The sequence below is a fragment of the Plectropomus leopardus genome, chromosome 4 (assembly GCF_026936395.1).
Source record: "Plectropomus leopardus strain MGB_pleo_1.0 chromosome 4, ASM2693639v1, whole genome shotgun sequence".
Classification (NCBI taxonomy): Eukaryota; Metazoa; Chordata; class Actinopteri; order Perciformes; family Serranidae; genus Plectropomus; species Plectropomus leopardus.
The window spans coordinates 5039374-5062029 of NC_142179.1; the positions used below are offsets into that span (position 1 = coordinate 5039374).

General features: G+C 37.8%; 1 protein-coding gene across 3 annotated transcripts in view; it reads right to left on the reverse strand.

Annotated features, from left to right (window-relative positions):
* The window catches only part of slc39a14 (solute carrier family 39 member 14), a 37315-nt gene extending 19251 nt beyond the window's left edge, over nucleotides 1-18064 (reverse strand). The window contains exons 1-3 of one of the 3 annotated variants that reach the window (XM_088076356.1): nucleotides 17833-18064; nucleotides 6320-6487; nucleotides 3975-4324 (exon numbers count right to left, since the gene is read on the reverse strand). In XM_088076356.1, the coding sequence (XP_087932482.1) occupies nucleotides 3975-4295 (321 nt within the window). In that variant the 5' untranslated portion in view covers nucleotides 4296-4324; nucleotides 6320-6487; nucleotides 17833-18064. Of the gene's footprint in view, nucleotides 1-3974; nucleotides 4325-6319; nucleotides 6488-15709; nucleotides 15878-17832 lie in introns of those variants that run through there. The other 2 variants (XM_088076354.1, XM_088076355.1) reach the window with 2 other exon arrangements.
* Nucleotides 18065-22656: the final 4592 nt, after the last annotated feature.

Here is a 22656-nt window from a genome sequence, read left to right on the forward strand (position 1 = left end):
AATTCTAATAAAACTGGAAGTGAACAAACTTCCTTATTTTTCTTTCCCATCACGTCTAATTGTAGTGTTTGCCACAAGACTATTTGAGAAATAAAACTGCTAATCATGGCACATTAAAAGGTTTACCAATAATGTGGATCTGGACAAATACAGATGAAGGGGATTCCAAACAGCCATTAAAAGGCAGATAGGACATGTCAACTTCTGAAATGTCCCTCTCTCTAAGGTCAAAATCTCAGATCAAAGATCGAAAGTCACATTGAAAAGTCAAGAGAAACTTTATCCAGAGTAAATATTTCATTTCTATACTGGGACATAGGAGCCAGTTATAATTTAATCTCCTGAGGACAAAAAGTGAAACTGAATAAAACACAAGGAGCTTTGCACAACCGCAGAAAATGTAACAAGTGTTCTACTCGATGATTATATTAACTGCTCTAAGCATGAAAAATAAATCATTCAGTGTGGCAGCAATGAATACTTGAATGCAACATGTTTGGTGATGAATGACTCTGTCAACATGCAGGTGAATATTAGTTTTATTTCTGTCCTACAAGTCACACATCTTTATAAAATGAATATACAACAAACAAGATCCGGGAAGTCTCAAATTAATGCAGACGATCATGGAAAAAAACCAAGGCACTGGCTGTCTGCATCAATATGAGACTTGCTGGATCTTGTTTTTTTGTACTTTCAGCTGCCTCACCAAAGAGCACCTGTCGGGGCTGTCGTCAGAGCCGACAATGGTGTGTGTCCTTTCCAAAACCTGAACTACATGTGAACTTTACCCATGGCTCTATCTGATTTCTTTGATGAGTTTTTAGTTTTGCCACCATTACTTAATCTATTCAAAAGCAGATCAGCAAGTGAGTCAATCATCCACGACACTAAGCATGGGAACTATGCTAAATATTTCAGCTATCTGGCACCGGTGGCTCCTGCTTCTTCCAGGCAGGACTAAAGCTGGATTTACTCCTCTGCTTCAGTGTCTGGGGGGCTCTGAGGCTCCGCCGGAGGTACTGACACAACTTACATCCACCTCCTCAAAAATGTAGGCCTACATGTCAGGGCCACAAAAGAGATACCACATGAAGACAACTCCTACATGACTGCGTAGCTGGTGGAGATTGTGGATTGGATGACAGCTTGTATCTAGCAAAGTTGCTTTAGTAGTTTTATGTGTCTCCTTTAGTTTCTTTCAGGTTTTACGTTATTGTTCAGCCGCACCGTCCTGCCCTTACCTGATGGGGAGCAGGATGCACTCGTGCTTTTTTTCGTTGGTTATCATCCAATATTTACACATTGTGCGACACTTGTTAGCACATACAGTTTCCATAGATTCAACACTCATCAGCTCCCTGACAACTGATCGGACACACCCTGAACTTCCATTGTTTGAATCGTCAAAACTGACTGGCAATTGAAAAGCCGTTACTGTATGAACCTCCTTTGTTTGTCAAGCCAGTTGTGGCACTGGCAACACCCTGTTCCAGTGTGAATAAGCAACCATCGCAACTCTACATCACACGCGATACCAAGACAGTGAAAGAAGGTAAACACACGATAGGTATATTGAACTCAAACAGCTCTACGGAGAAGTACAGATCCAGCTTCAGCTACGCTACCTGTAGTTCTTCAGGGGTGCAACGTCACTGTTTCTAATTAGACAAACTGAACACCAGATGTGCAGAACATATTTTTTGTGACACAAAGACCTGATCACAGAGGGCAGCAAGAATAAACGGTCCTGATCCAAAATGCAGAGGGCCAAAACCCAAAACAGACAAAGAACATCAACAGTGGCATCAGTGTGATGCACCATTAATTAACATGCAGCTATAACTGAAGGGGCTAATTTTACTCATGCAAAGATGAGGACTGATTATGAGTCCACTTTGATCCACTTAAGTGGATAGGACAGCAGCCCTTTCAGAACTAGCGTTGACACCTTCTGGTCGATTGGTTGGTTGATATAATTTTGTCCGACCAAATTTTCATAGGTTGCAAAATCGTTGGTGTTACCTTAATAAGAGTCTGTTTTTTAATCAAGCTGAATGCAACAATCCAACATGCTGCATTCTTCCGAAAACACTCAGCAGAGAGCACTAGAGCACTAAACACGAGGTGTTTTTTTTTTCAGCTGGTTGCATCTGGTTGCTATGACACAGAATATAAAAAATGGCCTCACAAAGAGGAGTGCTTCATCTGGCTCCTGCTCCGGATGAATGAAAGGCTGAAGTATGTAGAATAAGAGGATGGACCCTCTAGTGTTTGTGGCCAGCAATACATATGTTTCCACTCTTTGAGACCATTAAAGATTCCATATTTGCTGCGCTCAGTGCAAAACAGACGCTTAGTACCGTGTCACACTGCTGGTGCTTGTAACATAAAGTAAATACGCAGTGTTTGCATTGCATATAATTGAAAAATTCTGCCAGCCTGAGGAAAAAAAAAGTGAAAAACAAACACTAGTTTTGAAGAGAAACTTTCGTTGAAGAGAAGGTGGAATTTCAGCCGAAGGTGTCTCTTCTGTTAAGTACAGCCCTAGTTATATTCAAACATATTAATAAGTTGGGATTTGGGGCGCCAGGTGCTCAGTTGGTAGAGCATGCACCCCATTTTCAGAGGTTATGTGTCTTCGTCACAGCGGCTCCAGATTCGAGTCCAACGGAAGGATATACATTCGGCCCTTCGCTGAATGTCATCCCCGCTCTCTCATTTCCTGTCACGTCTCTAACTGTCCTATCAAATAAAGGCCACAAAAGTTCCAAAAAAGTTGTGATTTGTGTATTACTTAACCAAAAGCAGTTGCACCATGGAAATACGTTACGTTACAATTCCACGTAACAACTCAACAGTTACACATGGCGCTTGGGTAGGTGTAAATCCTAAAATGTCACTGTATTATACTAACTAATGCTAAAACCGCATTTTTACTGCCACACAGCAACATCTTTTTGTTGATTGTGTGCCATGTTGCAACACAAACTAGCTGACTTGGATGAGCTCCAATGCAAATTAGCTCATGCCACCCAGAGAGTTAATACTCACAGTGACCATGACAGCGGGACTCTACCTTTGATTACTGACTGGCCACTTGTCCTAGTTATGACTTTACATTCAAACTAGTTAGGTTATGCCGGAAATAGTCATGGTGCCATCAATTTAGAAGTTTATTTAGTTACAATCTAACTAGTAGTTACCTAGCTGGCCCTCTACTGTCGAAATTACACCCTAACTTAAAAAATACTTAAAACATAGATGGTAAAAAAACAGTGCAGGATCCCACCCAGACCTGATTAGACTGAACATAATTTAGACTGGGCCCAGCACTGAACAGTTACTAGTAATGAAGATCTCTAACTCATGACGGGGCTGCCTCGGCAGCAGATCAATGTCATGAGCAGTCGTAAAAGAATGCAATAAAATAAAGTTATAAACTGTTTAATAATGAAGCAACTTTGAAAGCTTTTAAATCCATAGAAAGATTATTTAAATTATGTATTAAACTTTGTAGCAGTGCTGAAATAATTAGCGGAATAATTGATTAGTTGATTGACAGTAAAAGAAAATGTCCTCAAATATTAAAATGTGGTGCATTTTCTCTTTTATTTCAGTGTATATAAGATATGTCTGGGTTGGAACTGCTGGTAGGGAAAATAAGAAATGTATAAGACACCAACTTGGACTCTGGGAAACTGAAACGAGCATTTTATGCACTGTCATCATCCGTTTAGAGTTTCTAAAAATGCGTACTATTAATTCTGTATCTTTTATATCTGACACACTATTATTTTATTCTTATGTCATGTTTTCTGGTTAACACCTGCAGGCAAAACTTAACATTATTAAAACCAAAATGCGTTTGCTTCTGGTGCAAAGACCTAATTTGCACTCGTAATACCAGCCACAACAGGAAATCCCATAAACCTAAAGCGTTTAAAGAAGATGAGAGGTTGATTTTTTCTCACCTTGGACCTGTTGGATTTGGGAGGTGAGGTTGCTGTAGGTGTCTCAGCCGTACCGCTGCTGTCGCTGTCACCTTCACCCTGACCCTTGCTGAGGAGAGCCAGCAGTGAGCGCAGCTGGGGCACCGTGATGGTGCTGTTGTCTCCATAGCGGGACAGCAGGTCCTGGAGCACCTGTGCAGGGGACGGTGTCTGACCTTCCCCCTGACATGTCACTCGGCCCAAGGGGCAGACGAGCACAGCCAGGGCCAGAACAAACATCAGCTGGGACTGGAGGCGGGTGACGGTCAAAGCGGCACGGCCATGAGGGGACCAGATAAGCATGGCTTCTTCCCTGGCTGGCAGACGTTGATCTGTGGGGGAAGGACAGGACAAGAATAAGAGAAATACTTAAACTTTTAAAACTAGGTCCAAAAAACCCCACTGCTCTTTAAACTATTCACTTGGCAATAGAGGCAGTAAACATAACTTTGGTTTGGGGGTGTACTATATCATATCGTTCAAGATAATACCTGAATAATTTTTAATGTAATTATAATAATAATAATAATAATAACAACAATCATATCATGAAAATGGCAATATTCCAACTTGTTGATATAATAATGTCATACCATTACAAGGGGTATGATGGGCAGCAACACAGCAGATGGGGAGAGGATAAATGGCGAAGCTAAAAGGTCCAGGTAGGTTAAAAACCCCCAGAATCTTTTGGGATTTTTTCCAAAAGAGGATACTAAGTTAGCCTAAATGGTAACTTTTTAATCATTTACTGATTTTGTTGCAACTACATGTTCTTAAAATTAAGAAATATATATATTTTTCTGTATTTTGTCATAAAAACGTCAGTATTGCTATAATACCCTTAAGTATTGTGATATTATTTTAAGGCCATATTGCTCACCTCTACTTTGTTTACAAAAAACTCCACATTTAATAAAAACGTCAAACATTACAAAACCCATCTGTGAACCCATCTCAACACACACAGCTACATAAAAGCATTGAACACATTAAATACTACAATTCTAACGTAAATTAAGCAAAATCTGATCAACTAATAAGTAACAAAACAGAGAAGTTTTAGAGGAATTCAGTACCCATTTTTGGTACTTAACAGTTTTAAATACTAGACGCAATAAATGAAGGTCAGTGCAAAAAAACAAAACAGAGAATTGGCATATAACTCAAGTGGGGACTGAATTTATTTTGCACTATGCAGTGTCAGGTATGTGAATATACAGCTGTTGAGGTGGTAAAAGACCAATCCTTACGCCAGATTTAAAGGCCCAGTGTTAGACAGCACAAAGCACAAAGAGGCAGGAGGAAACCAGCGGGATAAACACAGCTGCCAATTACACACAATTATAGACAATTACAGCACACATTCACCAGACAACACATGAAACAACCAGCTATGTAATGTAGTAACACTCTCACACACAAACCAGACATGTAGGATTAAACATAGTATCTATACAGATACTGTTTTTTAAGGTAACATCAGGTTTTATTATAATCTGCTGCCTGTTCTTGGTCAGTTGTGCAATCGGGATTTTTTGAGATTTTTCCTTATCTCCTAAAACATACCCATTTCTACAACACAAAAATTACAAAAACTTAAATTTTAAATGAGCTAATGTTTGTCGGGTAAAAGTATGTGAGCACTTATTTATAGGGTTCCTGTAGATCCTAAAACATCTTGAAAGGTATTGAATAGATTATTCTAAAATTGGGTCTTATTTGGTATTAAAATGTCTTAAATTAATCTTTTTAAAATCTTAAAATTTTAATGGACATAAAAAAAAAATTTCTGCGACTGTAATATTACGACTTAGTTCTCATAATATTACGACTTTTTTCTCGTAATATTACAAGTTTTTTTCACAAAATATTACAACTTTATACTCAAAGTTTTCAAAAAAAAATCCTCAATGTGGCCGAAAACATCTTCATACTATGGAAATCAAGGCTATAGAATCCCACATGCAGAGTGAAAAACACAAAACTTGCAGACAAATGTCAGGTATTTTTTTAAAAAAGTCAGGTTTTTTGCTACAAACTCTTTATTTGATTATGAGTAACATCAAAAAAGACTAAAAAAGTCTTAAATCTAACTTGCCATAAGCTGTAGGAACCCTGTACATACGTTATCCAATTTTTCCACCCCTGACACAAATTTTAATGTGCACACACACACACCACACACACAGGGCGAACTGTAATGTTCAGGTCCCGTGTGCTCCAACACACAGAGCACTGATTCATTTCAGTACGCCCTGCAGGTCCACATGCAAAACTGAGCTGAATAATCAGGCCCATTCACTTCTGTGTGAAGAAACGCTCACCTCTTCTTACAGAGCCTCTAATGATAGCTGGTGCGTAAACGCCTGAGTCAGTCTGTCTGCCCCGAGGCTCCGAGCGCGGGCTGAGTAATGCCCACAGGTTACCTGGGAGTAGAGATGGGAGTCGGGGGAGTAGCGATCGGAGAGAGAGCTCCTCAGGAGTGCAGTGGACTGTGGAGAAGAGAGAGACAGATAAAACAAAGGTTACGACTCACCGGCGAGGAAGAGAGAAATAGGAAAGGATGAGGGAAAAGAAAAGAGGCAGCGGAGAAGAAAAGAAACCTGAAATGGCAGCTGCCAGCTTAAATGTTCTCTGCTCGCTCTACCCATCGACTTGCCTTCTTCAAATTCCAACCTAACTCTCAGGCCACAAAGTCCTGCACCGTGCCAAAACCCACATCATTCCTTTTCTGCATTGAGCATTCCTTGATTCACTTTCAGATGCCGTACATAAAGAATCATTTAGTGAGCATCCAGGGAAACACTGCAGCTGCAAACATCCAGCGCAGCTGCCACGGTTCATACACATTTTTACCAATAAGTATCATGACTCTGAGGTAGTTTTTAAAGGCCATACATTGTCTGAAATGATCATTGATACTCCTTTTGGGTTCTTTTTCATTACTATATATAGCTTTTTTTAAAATATATATAAATTTTTTAAAAAGGAATTCAGAGCAGAACTAGAACATTTTTTCAAATATAACTAAGGGACTGTTTGTTATTTATGAGAGAGGAGGGGCTGGTGCAAACAGGGGAAGGTTTGTCAAGCATTTGGGAGGGATCTATGTTTTTTACTATGGTTTAGGGAAGGGGCATACGACTTTAAAAGGCTGTATTTTGTGATTATCTTGATGACGATTTGATGACGAAAACATGCAGCTTTGGAAGGCATGTTTTCTTTAAAAAAAAAAAAAATTTATTACATTTTTTTTAAAGAAAACTTTTGACTTTTTTTCCAGAAGTTTGTTAAGAAAATATATTTGGCTTTTTTAATATTGTTTTCTATTTTTGAAGAAACTATTTTGGCAATTTTGTGAAAGTTTTTTTTTTCAATTTACTGTGCATGTTTCCTTAAAAAATCACGTCTTTGGACACGTGTGATTACACAGGTTTGTGAAACAGATTCCTGTGACTTTTCCAAAACTTTTTGAATATACTTATTTTTCCAAAACTTTTCCAGGCCTGGAAATGACTTTCCATTTTTTTCATGACCATTAATCAAGTTTCTGTCTCTGAGGGATGAGACCCCCTCTCTTTATATATACTGCTGCTACAGCCCGACTGCTCATTGATCAACTATATACATCTGTGTGTGTAATCGACAGCTGAGTGGAAACGTGAGACAATATGAATGTAAAGCTGAACATTTATGAAAAAGTTTCCCAAGATAAAATACAACTTTCAAAAGGTCAGTCTGTACAATTTCTCCTACTCCTATTCTGCGTTCATTCACCAACTTTTTCCTCCCTGAGCTGAAAATGCAAAAAAAAAGACTCTCCTCTTCAATAAGTCACCCTCTCCCCAATGAATTGCCTCTCTCCCAATTATTCCCCCTCTGCTTGCTCTAATGAGGCCTTATTCTGAAGTAGGGGGAAACCACATACAGAAAATAAGAAAAAAAAATCCCTTTTAAAGTCTCTTTAGCTCCAATTTTTCATTTCTCTCCCACTCTCTTACACAATCCTTGTAAAAGTTGCAGGAGCTCTGAACCTTGCCCTCCTTACTGCTGGCTGCGACTGTCGGTGAAACACAGGTTGAAGCCAGGAGTGGATAATAAAAACGATAAGCTGAGTGACAGAAACTATTCTGAAAACTCATTTGCTGCTTTTCTCTGTATTGAAAATTGAAGATCTTTTGAATGTTTGTCAGAACAATCTAGCAATCATAAGAAATTTGGGATATGTGATGGACATTTTTTAGCTTTTTGACTTTTTTAAGGCTAAATTATTTATCGAATTACTATCACTCATTAGAGATTCATTATATTAGAAAAGAATTCCCACACACTGTCCTATTACTTGCAAACTTAATTTATGTGGCGAAACTGGCACAGTTTGTTTGTGGATGCAGTTTCCTGAATTTTCTCTTTCATCTTTTATTTTTGTCTTGAAAAATTAACTTGCATAATGTTTTTTGTGTTTTTTTTATTGTACTTATTGTATCTATTGTATTTTTGTACATGAACTATTTTCTGTTTTATGAACACAGTATGGACCTTTTTCTGTGTCCTTTATAAAGTCATTATAATAATTAGTATTTAAATTTAGACTTGATAAGGGTCTGTGGACCAAAACATCATGTTTGTACATAAAGTTTATTGCAAATAACAGGACAGTGTTATACAAGTTATTGTTGATGCGCACAGGTTTACATATTCTACAATAATTATACTTGAATTGGGGAGCCCAGTAGCTCACCTGGTATCATTATTATATTATTGTGATTTTAAACATGTTGCGATAAGCCAAGTATATTTATTACCTTTTTTTAACTGTAAATTAAGTCCCTGAAGGAAAACTTTGTCAACATCTTTAAGATAAGATAAAGTGTTCGCTCTGTTCATCTCACGTAATTTTTACTGCAAGCAAAATGTATCTAGAGGACTGAAAAATCATTATATAGAAGTAGTTAGGTGCAGCTGCTCTATAACCTAAACTGGTCAACACTTTCATAAACGGACGCCATCAGTTTATCTCCGGCTGCAGGAAAGCAGCCAGAGGTAAAGTGATACCGCCGTCCTCTTCCACATTTATTTTTCATTAAGAGAGAGAGGAGAGGTGCGGTGTGTGAAGAAATGTTTATGAGTGACTAACGGCAGCAGCACATTGGTAAAATACAAAGACAGGCATGCCCCACTGGATAAACACAAGTCCTCTTTTTGTGTTTACATTGTTTACATTGTACACTACTGTGTTGCAATCTAACATGTCTACATGCACAGGTAGAGCACATGTGGCAGGTAAGCGTCAACAAAGAAGCACTACATTATTTTAACGACGTTCAAACAATGGGCTGTTAACTAAGGCAAAGGTGAAAAGGAGGGGAAACAATTTGCGTTAGGAAATAACAGCGTTTACAAGGAAATGTGGTATTCAGTTTGGGAAACAAAAGCACTTATGATATCAGTGTGAACACCCAGGATCCATAGTTACATCAATGTACCACAAACAATCTGCCTCTGATGTGTCAGAGTTTAGGTCTGCAAATCAACCACTGAGTAAATGGACCAATTATGTGTTGCTCCATTCAGCTGACTTTGGAGCAGCCGTATTCTCCATTAGGTATCATCGGCCAGGAGACGGTAATCAAGGTTATAATAATAGCTGTGTCTATTGTTACTATTCCTGGTTCTGTTGTGCGGTACAACGTAGCTTTCATTTTGTCATACACTTTCCTCACTACACCTCCTCTATGCATATCAACAATTATCAGTCTCACGATTTTCTTTTTTACTCCTTAATGTCAAATTTTGTCACATTTAAAGACAATCATGCTTATCAGGATATCATTTGCCAATTTTAGCCAATTTTAAATATTTCAGTCTTATTTATAAATAGTGTCCGTGTCAAGTCAAACTTGACAATTAGCTATCAACGTTAGCTGCCACTCATGCCTTTATTCATTTTACTTTAGCTGAAGTTTATGATTACAAATATGGTTGTCTCCATTCTCTAAATGGATTTTCAGTGTTAAGGTCCCGATTTGATTCAATGCCTCAAGCACCGGAGGCAATGCAAAGTACTATCAAGTTCAGATTCATGAGACCAACTGATCATTGTTTTTTTTTTTTTTAATGTAGGGTTTCCCACATATTAATTTATTTGTGGCGGGCTGCCACGATCAAAACATCAGCCACCACCAACTGATTTTACATTCCTGGAGCTCAAACATTCATTAGGTACACTGTTGGGATATAAAAACCTTTTGGTTAATTATTTTCCACACTCTCAGAGCGCAGAGTGTACTGTGGGCACAGACGGGGCCGTAGAAGACCAGGTGCAGTGAAAGTCATTACTTGTGCTGGGCCTAAAAGTTTGCATTCACCGCCTATGTAGCAGCTGCTCCTCTGATCTATTGATCTCATCATCAGTGACCATATTGACAGATAAATTATCCACCCCACGTCTCATATTCCTAAAACTTAGGAGTGCTGCGTTCACAGACCAGCAAAAACTGATAAATTTGTTTGAAAAACAAATTTAATGTCAAATTCTTCTTTAAAAATGTATGCTGCGTGGTATCACGTGTGACATAACGAAATGTGCCACACTCTACTCAGGTCAAGTTTCAATAATTTATTAAAAAATGTCATAAATATCACTAACTTATTTCACCAGTCAATAGGAAACCAAAACAAAAGCCACTAGATGGCAGAGGGGTGCTTAACAAAAACAGTTTTTCTGTCAGCACATTAGTTAAATATGACATAACTGGGAAAAGCAAAATGTTGCAATACATGTGACTTCTAGGAAGAAGGAGGATTTCCCAGTTCTGTTTTTTTCTGTCATCTCTGACTCAGGCAGTGGCTATATTGAGTTTGATGATTGAAAGTGAAAGCTCATTTTGATGAATTTTCAGTTAAGAAACAAAATCATGACAATCCTTATTAGAGATTTTATTTTATTTTAACTTATTTTTATTTTATTTTATTCATTCTTACTTCATTTTATTGTATTTGGGCAACCTCTTGCTCATTTGGTAGTGTAGACTTTTTCAAGTCAGTGGCTGCTGCCTGGATCTGAAACCAACCTGTGGCCCTTTGAGGCATTTCATCCCCTCTCTCACCCTTTTGCTGTCTCTCTTAAGCTGCACACAACTTAAAAAAAAATAATAATAGGTAGAGGAAAAATAAGAAATTTCCTTTATGACAAGTTTACAGTTGTAAATTGTTCAGCCAGAACATATTTTTAAGACAAAAAAAAGTTATTCCTTGTTTTTTTAAGAAAAACAAAAAAATGAAGACTTTTCCAACTCTCATATAACAATATCATTATTATCCTCAGTTATATACAGCATCGGCTGGGATCTATCTGGCATATAGCTGAACAACCAGTGAGGAATAGCTGTTAAAGTGCTGCCTGTCACCATGCTTCCTCTGTTATGACATTAACTTAGAACTTGGACCCTAAATATAAATGCACTCGTGCTTCTAAATATGAACTTATTTTGTTCTGGAGAGCGCAAAGGCCCAAACAGCAAAGCTACAATAAACAGGAGAATCCTTCTCCACTGGCAGACCATCGCCTTGGTCTCAGTGTGGCTACGGTCCAATTAAAACAATGCAGAAACTGCTTTTAAATGTCAACATGTCAGGTCAGACTGATGTCACCGCACACTCAGACACACAGGCATTTAGAGTCCAAGGCCTATTTGTAGCTGTGGAGATAAAGGTTGGTGGGAAGAGACAGACAGTCTGCAGCAGGGATGTTAGTCCTTCACCACGACGGCGAAGGCCTTTGCCATGACGTTAAATATGAGTTTCACCAGAGAGCTGGCAGCAGAGGAGAAAAGAGAAAAGAGCAGGGCAGGAAAATGTTTAGTCACAGTCTGCCGGACTCAAATCCCAAAGGCGCTGCAGCTGATTCTACTCAGCATTTCAAATCTGTCTCTGTTCTGAGAAAGTCACCTATTTACCCTGCTTATTTCACTCCCCTCTCACAAAGTTTTTGTCAGACTAGAACCAACAAATAAGCATAAAAGAAGGTGACTACCAGTCAAACCACAAGCAATACAGAAAACAGAGTGCCAAAAAGAGACAAATTACTTTCACTAAGCAGGTTTCCATTAACTCCAAAATTGCACAAATTGAAATTGTGTATACAAAATATGCCAAATGGAAACACTTCAATGTCCGGAAAAAACTCCCATTTACCACAAAAAAGGTTTTTCCGTTGGCATGAGGTGGTATTTTAAGCAATTCAAAAAATCCAGATTTCGCAAAACACATGATGCTATGACTATGCTTTTGTTGACAAGAACTGGCTCCTTCGAGCATGATGCATCAGGGGCTACAGGAGGTGCGATTGCATCGCATAACTCTTAAAAAACTGAGTGAATAATCCGGAATTTTTGAATCCACAATTCCTCTGTGAAATCTCGGACTATCACCTTCCAGAAACCCTCATATGTGGCCGCTCCCACGTTTAAGGTGCTTGCCTTTCCTTTATCACTCCCATAACACGCCTGCGTTGCCTACGATTGGATATAATGACGACTAGTGTGGTGGCTGCAATACAAATAAACCTGCTAAAGTTTTCAGCATCCATCGCCATGCTTCTGGGAATGTTATCACGACAGGAGAAGTTGCACAACATCACTCAATGGAAATGCAGTCATCTCGCAATTGTGTTTTATCCATATTTCAAAAGTACCGCTTAAGTTTTGCGCAAATCTGTGGAATGGAAACTTTCCTCACCACTGTCACCAGTCTGAGCACTGGAAGTGAATATATCCCAATGTGGTGATTAGGCTTAATCAGGCAACCAAACAATGTTATCAGCACTAACGGGACACACACACACACACACACACACACACACACACACACACACACACACACACACACACACACACACACACACACACACACACACACACACACACACACACCCACACACACACACACACACACACAGAGCGTTCTCCAAACCCGTGTAAACACACCACAGTGAGAAATTTCCCTTGTCATCATCAACTTCAACACCTGACTGAGCAGAAATATAATCTGCAATGGGTCATGAGTCTAACAAGAGCTCAGGCAGGAGACGCCACCAGATAAAACTATCAACCAACCAGCCTGTGAACGCAGAATGACACGCGGGACCGCTTACCCATTTTGCCAGAATTTAAGTAATCAAACAGACAGGGGAGAAATTAAGGTGCCTTCTACGCCTTGGAACAGATATGAGGAAATTAGATAAGAAGTTATTTTTATTAGAGCTGTTTATCAGTTCATCATAGTTCTGTAAAAGGAAAATTAAACTCATCAAAGCAAGGTTGTGAGTGACAAAAGTGCTGATGGAAACTTTTCTGACACTTTGCACTTGACTGTTGGATCTCGACTCAACTTTCAGCTGTCATTTCCAAAGGAAGACATCGTCATTTATTTTCTATCCTGCAGCAACAAAAATAAGTAATGGGATTCTTAATCTTATAAAGTACAATTCATCAATCTACTGTGCACTTATTTGGTGGTAATGTATTCAAAGCATTTGTGGACAGCTCTATACAATGCATCTACACTTAACTTGCTTTTGGTTGGACTCTTTATTTAAAAAAGAGAAAAACACAAATTTAAAAAAACCAAAGAAATCCCCTGACCCCTAATGAAGCACCCAAAAAAATCTGTTACACAATATTAAATGTATAGTTCCAATAATTATACATACTGTTTTCAGTAATTTTTTTAATTTTCTTTTTTATTTCTAATAATTTTCTCGATCTCCTTCTTAAATCTCATTTACATTTCATTTTTCTAATACCTTTTATAAATTTCTTGCATTTTGTGGGACACTGCTTACCAAGTTGCTTATTGCCTTTTTGCCATGTTTGTAAAAATAAATCAAAGCAATCTGATCTGGTAAAAAAGAGGTTAAAATACTTGTGAAAGGTGTCCTAGCGGAAGAAAAGTGATGACGCTCCAGGTTACGAAGGGTAAAAATGAACTAGATGATTTTTGGATTAATTCAGTTGCACCTACACGTAAATTAAAAAAGTAACACTGCTGTATTGCCACACCACATACTGTCAATATTACATGTAATCTAATAATTTAAAGCACACTCAACAGTCAGCAAACTTTCTGTTTTTTGGAAAATGGAAAATCTACATGTGCAGCAGATGTTTTGATTGTGGTGGGACGTGACAAATAAATGAGTGTGTGGGAAACCCTGCTTTGAGTTATCGGCACCTAAATTTGCGATCCAATAACACATCACAATTTAATTTTTAACAAATTTAAGATACAAAACCACTGAAAATGTCAGCAACATTAAATCGTGGCTTTTTTTCATGAGAAGACTGTAACTTACAATTAGTGTCATTATTATTTAATCTAATGGTTGTTTTACTGATTCATCGTTTGGTCTTTAACAGGGTTGGAAATAAAATTTTCTGTCCACCTAATATTGAGGCTGGCAGGTTCAAAAATCTACCAGTCGCTCAACAGGTTACTGTTGTTTTTTGGCTGTGGAGTCAAGCAAATCTGACAGCCACTTGCATATTTTAGGAGCATTTGGCTGGTGGCTGGTGCTAATGTCCGACCCTGGAAACTATCAGAAAACAGTGAAAAATGACAATCATGAGCTCCCAGAGTTCACAGTGACAGGTCTCAGGGTTTCCCACACACTCCTTTTTTTGTGGCAGCCCACCACAATCAAAACATCTGCTAGCTCATATTGATTTAATATTTTTGAAGCTGGACCACCAATTGTGAACGCTATTAGAATATACCATTCTGATATTCATTGCCCCACAGTGCAAAGCATTCTCTGGACACAGCCGAATATCAGGCACAATGGAAGTGAAACTTCACCGTTAATAGCACTGGTTCTAAAAATTTGCATGTATTTGCCTTAACAGCAGCTGCTGCTCTCAGTCATCGATCTGATCAGCTCTGACCGGATCAGCAGATCACTTATTCACCCCACTTCACAAACTGCTGCTGAGGAAAAAATGAACTCATGAAGAGTTTGCCAGTGCTGCTATCATAGTCCCGCAAAAGCATCTCAATTTAAAGAAGGGACACAGAATGATCAAAGGGGACACACAAACACAAACAAGTTTGCTGACACCCACCCTTGTGAGCTTAAAAAAAGCCCAAAATGTTTAGTTTATTATCAAGACAAAGAAGAGCAGCAGCTAATTGTTCAATCTCTATGACAGAAAAAGCATGTGTCTGCTGATCCAACCCAAAAATTCAACTCATATGCCTGCTAATTCTGAATAAATCAGTTCTTAAACATTTTTCAATAATGTCAAATATACTTGCTTGAAAAAAATATATCAAATGTTTTTCAAACAACCAGTGTGCAAAACATTTTAGTGGAAAAATATGTTTATATTCAGAGGCACAAGACAGCCACAACATCCCTGTACACTTTAATGTCACCTTTTAAATGTTTAAAATCCATCACTAAATCCCTGGAAAAACTATTTTTTGTCATCATGCAATCAAACTAAAACAGCACTGTAGCTACATTAAACTGTATCATCTTGATGAATTGCACTTAAAATTTAACTACATTTTTATTTTAGGAATTGTTATGACTGACATGTTTTTGTTTTAATAATTTTTTTAAAAAATATTGTATGTAAACACTGCAGCACTCCAAAGCACACCCAGCATTATTTACACCCCATTTGAGAAACACAAGCAGTAACGTACCGTACCTTTTATGAATGAAGACACACGAAACAGCTACAGTCTCTCGCTTAGCTTCTTCTTAATTAAAAGCAAACTCTGGTGTGTCCTCTGCACACTCAACTGTCACTTTATATACAGCTGAGCAAAGGGCAGGTTAAGCTGTGCTTCGACTCATCAACCTTTACCCAACGCCCATAATTATTGTTTCACTCGGTTCTCAGACTGATATCATCAACCCAGACTGTCATTAGATGAGTGAGAGATAGCTATGGGCACGATGCTGATTCACTGAACTCATTGTCCACATGCTCCACTCACCCCAAGTTTACAACAAAGCACCATTCACCTTTAAATTAAAGGGTTTGGACAAGACTTGGTCTGGCGTAACCCCCCCCACTTTTACCCAGAGGCCAGCTTAGAGGTCAGAGGTTGGGAAGCATAAAGCCACAGAGCACATGTACTTAAGTCCTGCAACTGAGCACAATTCTGAGGTAGTGGACGACTACTTTACCACAGGCAGGACACATTTTACTGCACAGTGAGCAGTTTTATGTATTATACTTTGAGTAGATAGATAGATAGACAGATAGATGGATGTGCTTTCATTACAGCAGCAGGTTATTAAGGCATTGCACAGGAGCAGTAAAAACAGTGAAATATATCACTATATATATATATATATATATATATATATATATATATATATATATACCACGTATCACAAATAAAAAATGAATCTTGGTAGAAAAATAGCATATTCTGTAAGAATTAGATACACATCTATAGAATATCTATAATATACAATAATACACATTTAATACACTAAAATGACTATGCTTAATACTAGAAAATATTAAAATATACAATTTAGGATAACATTAGGAGGATAAAACTGTTTTAAAAAATGGGTCTTTTGTTGGCCATAAGAGTTAATTGCTCTTTTATAGAAAAAGGTTAGTATATTAAAAACGTTGAGTATGGGTAAATGGATTCCTAAATAAACTACAACCCTGCGCTTGGAAAAATAAATTACACATAATATCAGGGGTAATCAATCACTCTTTTACAACATCTGGGTTCCTTCATGTGTTATCTAGAGAGGACAGACTTTGCCCACACGTTGGATTTATGGGGGATATATTATAAATTAGCTTCTGCAACGTCCAAATCTGTTGAATATTTTTCTTTTATAGTCAAAGTTCAGAAATTAATATAAGATGTACTTAAGCTTAAGTGTCCTCAGCCTTCAATTCTGTATTTAATTGAGTTCATTTTTGCTTTATTTATTTGTTTTATTAACTTTTATTTATTTGTTTATTTTTGTTTATTTAATCTTTTCGAAGTGGTGGTGGGAGGATTGCATGTGTTTAAATCTTCAGTCACAGAGATTTTGTTTAAGTGTCCAGTTCTTTGTTGTTACTTTCTTTTCTATTGAGTATTTGTGCATAAATACTATATATATATACACAGTATGTGTATGTCCTTGTTTATTAGAACTAAAATCAATGTTAGGGGAAAAACTGAAATCCACCTTTAATATACTACAATAAAAATACTTAACAAAATATTATAACATATCATATACATAAAACAAGTGTGCAAGTTTTTGAAGTTTTAGTTTTGAGAATCCAAACTGTGTTTATACACACTTGTACATTAATGAGGTTTTGAAGGCAGAACTTTTACTCGCAGTGGAGTACTTTCACAGTGTGGCATTAGTACTTTTATTAAAGGGTCTGAATACTTTATCCATCACAAGAAAACAGAATAATTTTGACACAGTTATGTACTCATACAATGAGGACAACTTGTCAGGTTTTCTTCATCTTGTGTGGACACCCACGCGTCGACACATCCTGTTTTTGGTTATTAATGTCATGAAATCGAAACTAAACCACATGAGGATGGAGACTATCACACAGACAACGACTCACACAGCATTTAATTGATGTAGCTACATCACGTTAGCTTCTGTAGCACGTCTTAACCCAACTACGCTCCTGCGTTAGCACCATAACCGGATACGAAAAAGCGCTAATGTGTAAATAAACGTCTTAACGGTTAATTAGCAGCCGGTTTCAGTCGGCTAGCTACCGGCAGAGACAGGTGATATTAGCCGGCTTCTCATTAGCCGTTACAATTAGCTTACCCGGTGATGCTGCTGAGGGCAAAGAAATCAGGCTTGACGTCAACTCCTCTGTAACTACCAGCGTCCCTCTGGCTCCCGCAGCCCGGAGGAGTCACACACACCCAAAAAATGTGGATAAAATGTCAGCGGGATGTCTCCGGTACGGTCACAGACGGACAGGAGTGATTTTTTCCGTCCTCCCATTCAAACACACGGCAGCAGCGCGTGGAGGATGTGGTGGGGTCATCCTCAGTGGTGACGTCGACGGGTCTCGCGCTGGTGTTTACAAAATGTCAGTGTGTCCCTCGCGCGGTGGACAGCGAGTACTGCAGTACTACGCAATAAAAAACACTACGTGCAGAAATGTAACCCTTTAAAGCCTGAGTCAATGAGCTTGATTTCTTGAAAAATAAAAACACAAAAAACATGGGAAGGCAATAAGAAACTTTTTTTTCTACAAATTAGCAAGAAATCTGCCCTGAAAATAATAACGAATTAATTAAAAGAATTAAAAAAAAAAAAACCAACCAAAACATGAAATATAAAAAAAAACAAGGAAATGACCTGAACGGCCTAAAAATGATAATAATCCCATACAAAAATGTAAATATATAATTATAATTTAAATATAGTCGTCCAGAAATAATTATCCTTTAAAATAAAATCTAATTCTATTAATTTTATGTAATTTGCAGGACTTTTCTTGCAATGGTTCTCATTCCTGTGTGTTTTAAAGAATCAAACCGATTTATAATAATAATAATAATAACAATAACAACAATAATAATAACACATTTATTTCTTTATTTTACTTTATTTTATTTTACGCACAGGTCATGATGCTCATTGTTCATTCAGGGGAAAAATTAGTGCGTATGAGTGTGCATAATGATATGTTCTTTTGCATTATTCCCTCTATTAACACACAACAAATTATATCTTTTTTTCCATTTACCACAAATTAATCTGAGAAAATTTGAGCAATTTACTTCAGACAGGGAAACATGGGGGGGGGAAGGTAATGAGCAACTTGGTAGGAGATGCTCAACTAATTTTTAAGAAGCTAGGAATAATACTGTATTCATAATTATAAAAATTATATATTCAAAATTATGTTTCAGAATTTTAAGCACTTTTTCCAAGTGTTGCTTGCATTGTTTTAACCAATTTCTTGCACATTTTTGGTCATCTTTAGTGCAGTCTTGCTTGCCTTTAAAAAAAAAACCAAAAAGACAAATCAAGCTAATTTGCTTATGTTTCAAAGGGTTAAAGGACCTCAGCAGGGAAACCTTTGAAACTTGGATCAACATCACTTTTCTTGTACTTCTTTCGGAGACCTTCAACACGTATTTAATTTAGACCTTTGAATCCTGAGCAGATTGGTGCAACATCATTCAGAAACATAGGAAAAAGGCAATTTACCAATTTTTTCTTTTTTCCTTACTTTTTAACTTTTTTTGTTAATTGAAGGTAATTTTCTTCTTTTTTACTTTCTTTTAATTCTTTTTGATAAAACTTTTTTTCCATTTCTTCTTTTGTTGCTCATTGCTTTTTACCCATGTTTTTGAACGATATCAATTCAATTTGCTCAGGTTTAAAATGATTTAATTTTACACTGAAAGCCAAACAAAAGGGCTTACTCTGCAGTCAGACAGTTACAATCTGTATTTTTTCCCCTTTTTAATGTGAAATAATCAAACACAATGAACCATTACCACATTTCAAAAAGACAAAAATACAGTAATTGCACTTAAATTCTTTAGTGCATGCATGCTTAATAATAATAATTATAATAATCAGAATCATAAACAATTAAAATCATATAATAATTTGTTTTATTGACAATTTCTGGCACTTCTGGAGTTTGTTATTGTTATTATTGGTGAATCGCTCTTAGTCTGGCCCCTCCCCTGGGACCACTTTGCCTTTGGAGACCCTACCAGGAGGTAACGCCCCCGACAGCACAGCTCCCAGGATCACAGGGACACGCAAACCCCTCCACCACGTTAAGGTGGCGATTCCTGGGGGGGATATTTTTTTATTTTCTTTAATATTAAACAGCAGGCCGTCAGAGCAGCCGCTTTGTGAGCTCCGGTTGTGAGGAGCTGCATGAAGCTCCTGCAAGTCACAGTACTCAGGAACAAGAGTCAGGGCGCTTCACGGCAGAGGAGAGCTGACCATCAGGTATCAGCAGAGCGGGAGGACCGCAGCTGTCGTGGTCACAGAAGCAAAACCTGAAGTGTTAAAGGAGTAAGAGGAGGTCAGAAACAGGCTCTAACACACTGCCGTATGACTGACAGGTGAGGCAGGTGTTTGTTCAGCTACGTGTCAGTACTGGAGGAGAACTACGTACCTTGACTGTGGACATTGTTGAGCAGCAACCTGAGTTTGGTTTTGGTTTCAGAAGTCACAGAGACCTGCAGCTTTTCCGGGCTGAGGAGCAGCTCGAGGATAATACAGTCTGTAAGAAGAGATGAGTATTTTGTGAGCGAGACTGGTTTTCTTGAGGTTGTTCAAGACTGGTTAGCAGGGCAGTGGAGTCAGGAGCATTATGATGTTCTCTGGATACAGTCAGTACGTTTACATGCACAGTTAACCCTTTGAAACCTGAGAAAATTGGCTTTATTTCTTTAAAAACATGGGAAGAAGGCAATGAGCAACAAAAGAAGAAATGACCAGAAAATTCTACGTCAAGGAACATTATTTATCGAGTTTCTAACTGCCTTTTGCTTAAGTTTTTGAAGGAAGTTGCATCAATTTGCTCAGGGTTGGAAGAAAATATTCATGACAGACCTTTGAAAGCAGCATAAAAAAGTGATGCTGCTCCAGGATTCAAAGAGTTAAGTGGTTAAAACTCGATTCGGCCATTTACTGGGACTACTGTCCTTGTCCCAGTATACAAACACCATACTATCATGTTTACATGTGTTTTAAAAGTCCAGTTTAATTCGGACTAACACATAATGTGAGTTTTTCTAGCATGTAAACATACTGAGTTTGATCCAGTTCAGAGAATCTGAACATTTGACATCGGTGGTTTGAGATACTTACTGAACCAGAGGAGGTTGAGGACCTGAAGATGCAGTTGGCCTTTTTTTTTTTTTTGGCCAGATGTTGCAGAGGTAGAAGTTCGGATGTCAGAGGAGCTTGATAACAAGGCGAGACGTTGAGGATTTGAAGACGCAGTTGGCCTTTTTTTTTTTGGCCAGAAGTTGCAGAGAGGTTGAAGTCATGATGTGGTTGGCCTTTTTTTTTGGGCCAGAGGTTGCAGAAGTAGAAGTTGGGCTCCGTGGAGCATTAGTGACAACTTGCAAACACCCCAAATGCTGTAACCAGGGCAACTGACAAAAGACTTTTGCTCACGTTCATTAGTAATTACTTTAAGTGTTATAATTTTTTGGAGATGGTAATGTAGTTTTTTTCACTACATTCCATTTTTGAGACAGTAATGTAGTTAATTTGGACTACATTACATTTTTTGAGTGAGAGCAGAAAGTATTGTTCCCCATATATATTACCTCCTTTAAAGAGGAATTACCAACCTCCTGAAAACGCTATGGTGGCCCCCTGAGACACCCTGAATACTCAACTTAAAAGTGTGAGTGAGTTTTCATTTGATTTTACACTTTCTAAAGGCAGCATATTGGCTCATTGTGGTTAAGAGACTTGAGTGATTGTCCTATCAGCAGTCAGCGTCAAATTTGTCCTGACTGCAGTCTCTCCTCCCTCACTTTAAGCTCGCCTGTTATTTATGGATGTTTCCATAACCTGTTCATTTAGTCTGATCCAAACCGTAACCATAAGAGAGGGAGGGGAACAGCTCCCGTCTGATTGTTTTTTTTATGTTTTGTTTTTTGTTCATTTTAGTTTTGGTTTTTTTTGTTTCTTTGTTTTTTGTTGTTTTGTTTCTAAATTTTTTGTAGAGGCTTTTTTGTGCCTTTTTTGATAGTATGACTATAACCTGAGAGGGGAAAAGAGGAGGGTGACAAGCAGCGACGGCCATGGTTGGAGTTAAACCTGCGGTCGCCGTGGCAATAGCCTCTGTGCATGGGGCACCCAATCTACCACTTGAGGTACTGGGCACCTTTGTCACAGTTTTTGTCTATCCCTCCCCTTCAACTATTCTCCATTCCCCGGGCCCCCTCCATTGCCATTTTATTGCTATTTTATGGTTGCCTCAGTTATGTTCGGCTGTTTATGCTAGGCAAGGTGATGAATGAGGATTGGTTAGGACAATGCACCGTTATTGATTTAATGCCAACATGCAGGGTGTTATCAGTTGGTCAGTTAGTTGCATTTTAGGTGACTGATAAATTTTCTTTCTTTTTTTTTTTTTTTAGATATTAACTTTTGTTAAATCCCAAATATTTAATCTCCCAAAATTACCTCCCTCGATTTGGTCCCCTTTGTCTGCTCTCTTTTAAAAAGCTTCAAGAAGTGTGAGTGTCAGATCTTTGTGTAATGCCCTGATGTCTTCGAGTACGTCAGGGGTGTCTGAGTCACCACTTTCCTTAGAGCCATTATGCTTCTCCTTCTTCTCCTTCTTCTCCTTCTTCTCCTTTTTCTTCTTTTTTGTCTTTCTTGCTTGTAAATTTTGGGGGGGTCCTGCTACTTTGTTGTTTTTTTGTTTTTTGTTGGGTTTTTTGTATTTGTTTTTTGTTGATTTTGTATTTTTGTGTGTGTTTTGTAAGTTTTGTTTTTTGTTTATTTTAGTTTAGTTTTTTGTTTTTGTATGTTTTGTTTTTTGTTTTTGTATGTTTTGTTTTTGTTTTGTTTTTGTTTGTTTTTTGCTTGTTTTTGCTTTTGTTTTGTTTTTGTTTAGTTTTTTGTTTTTGTATGTTTTGT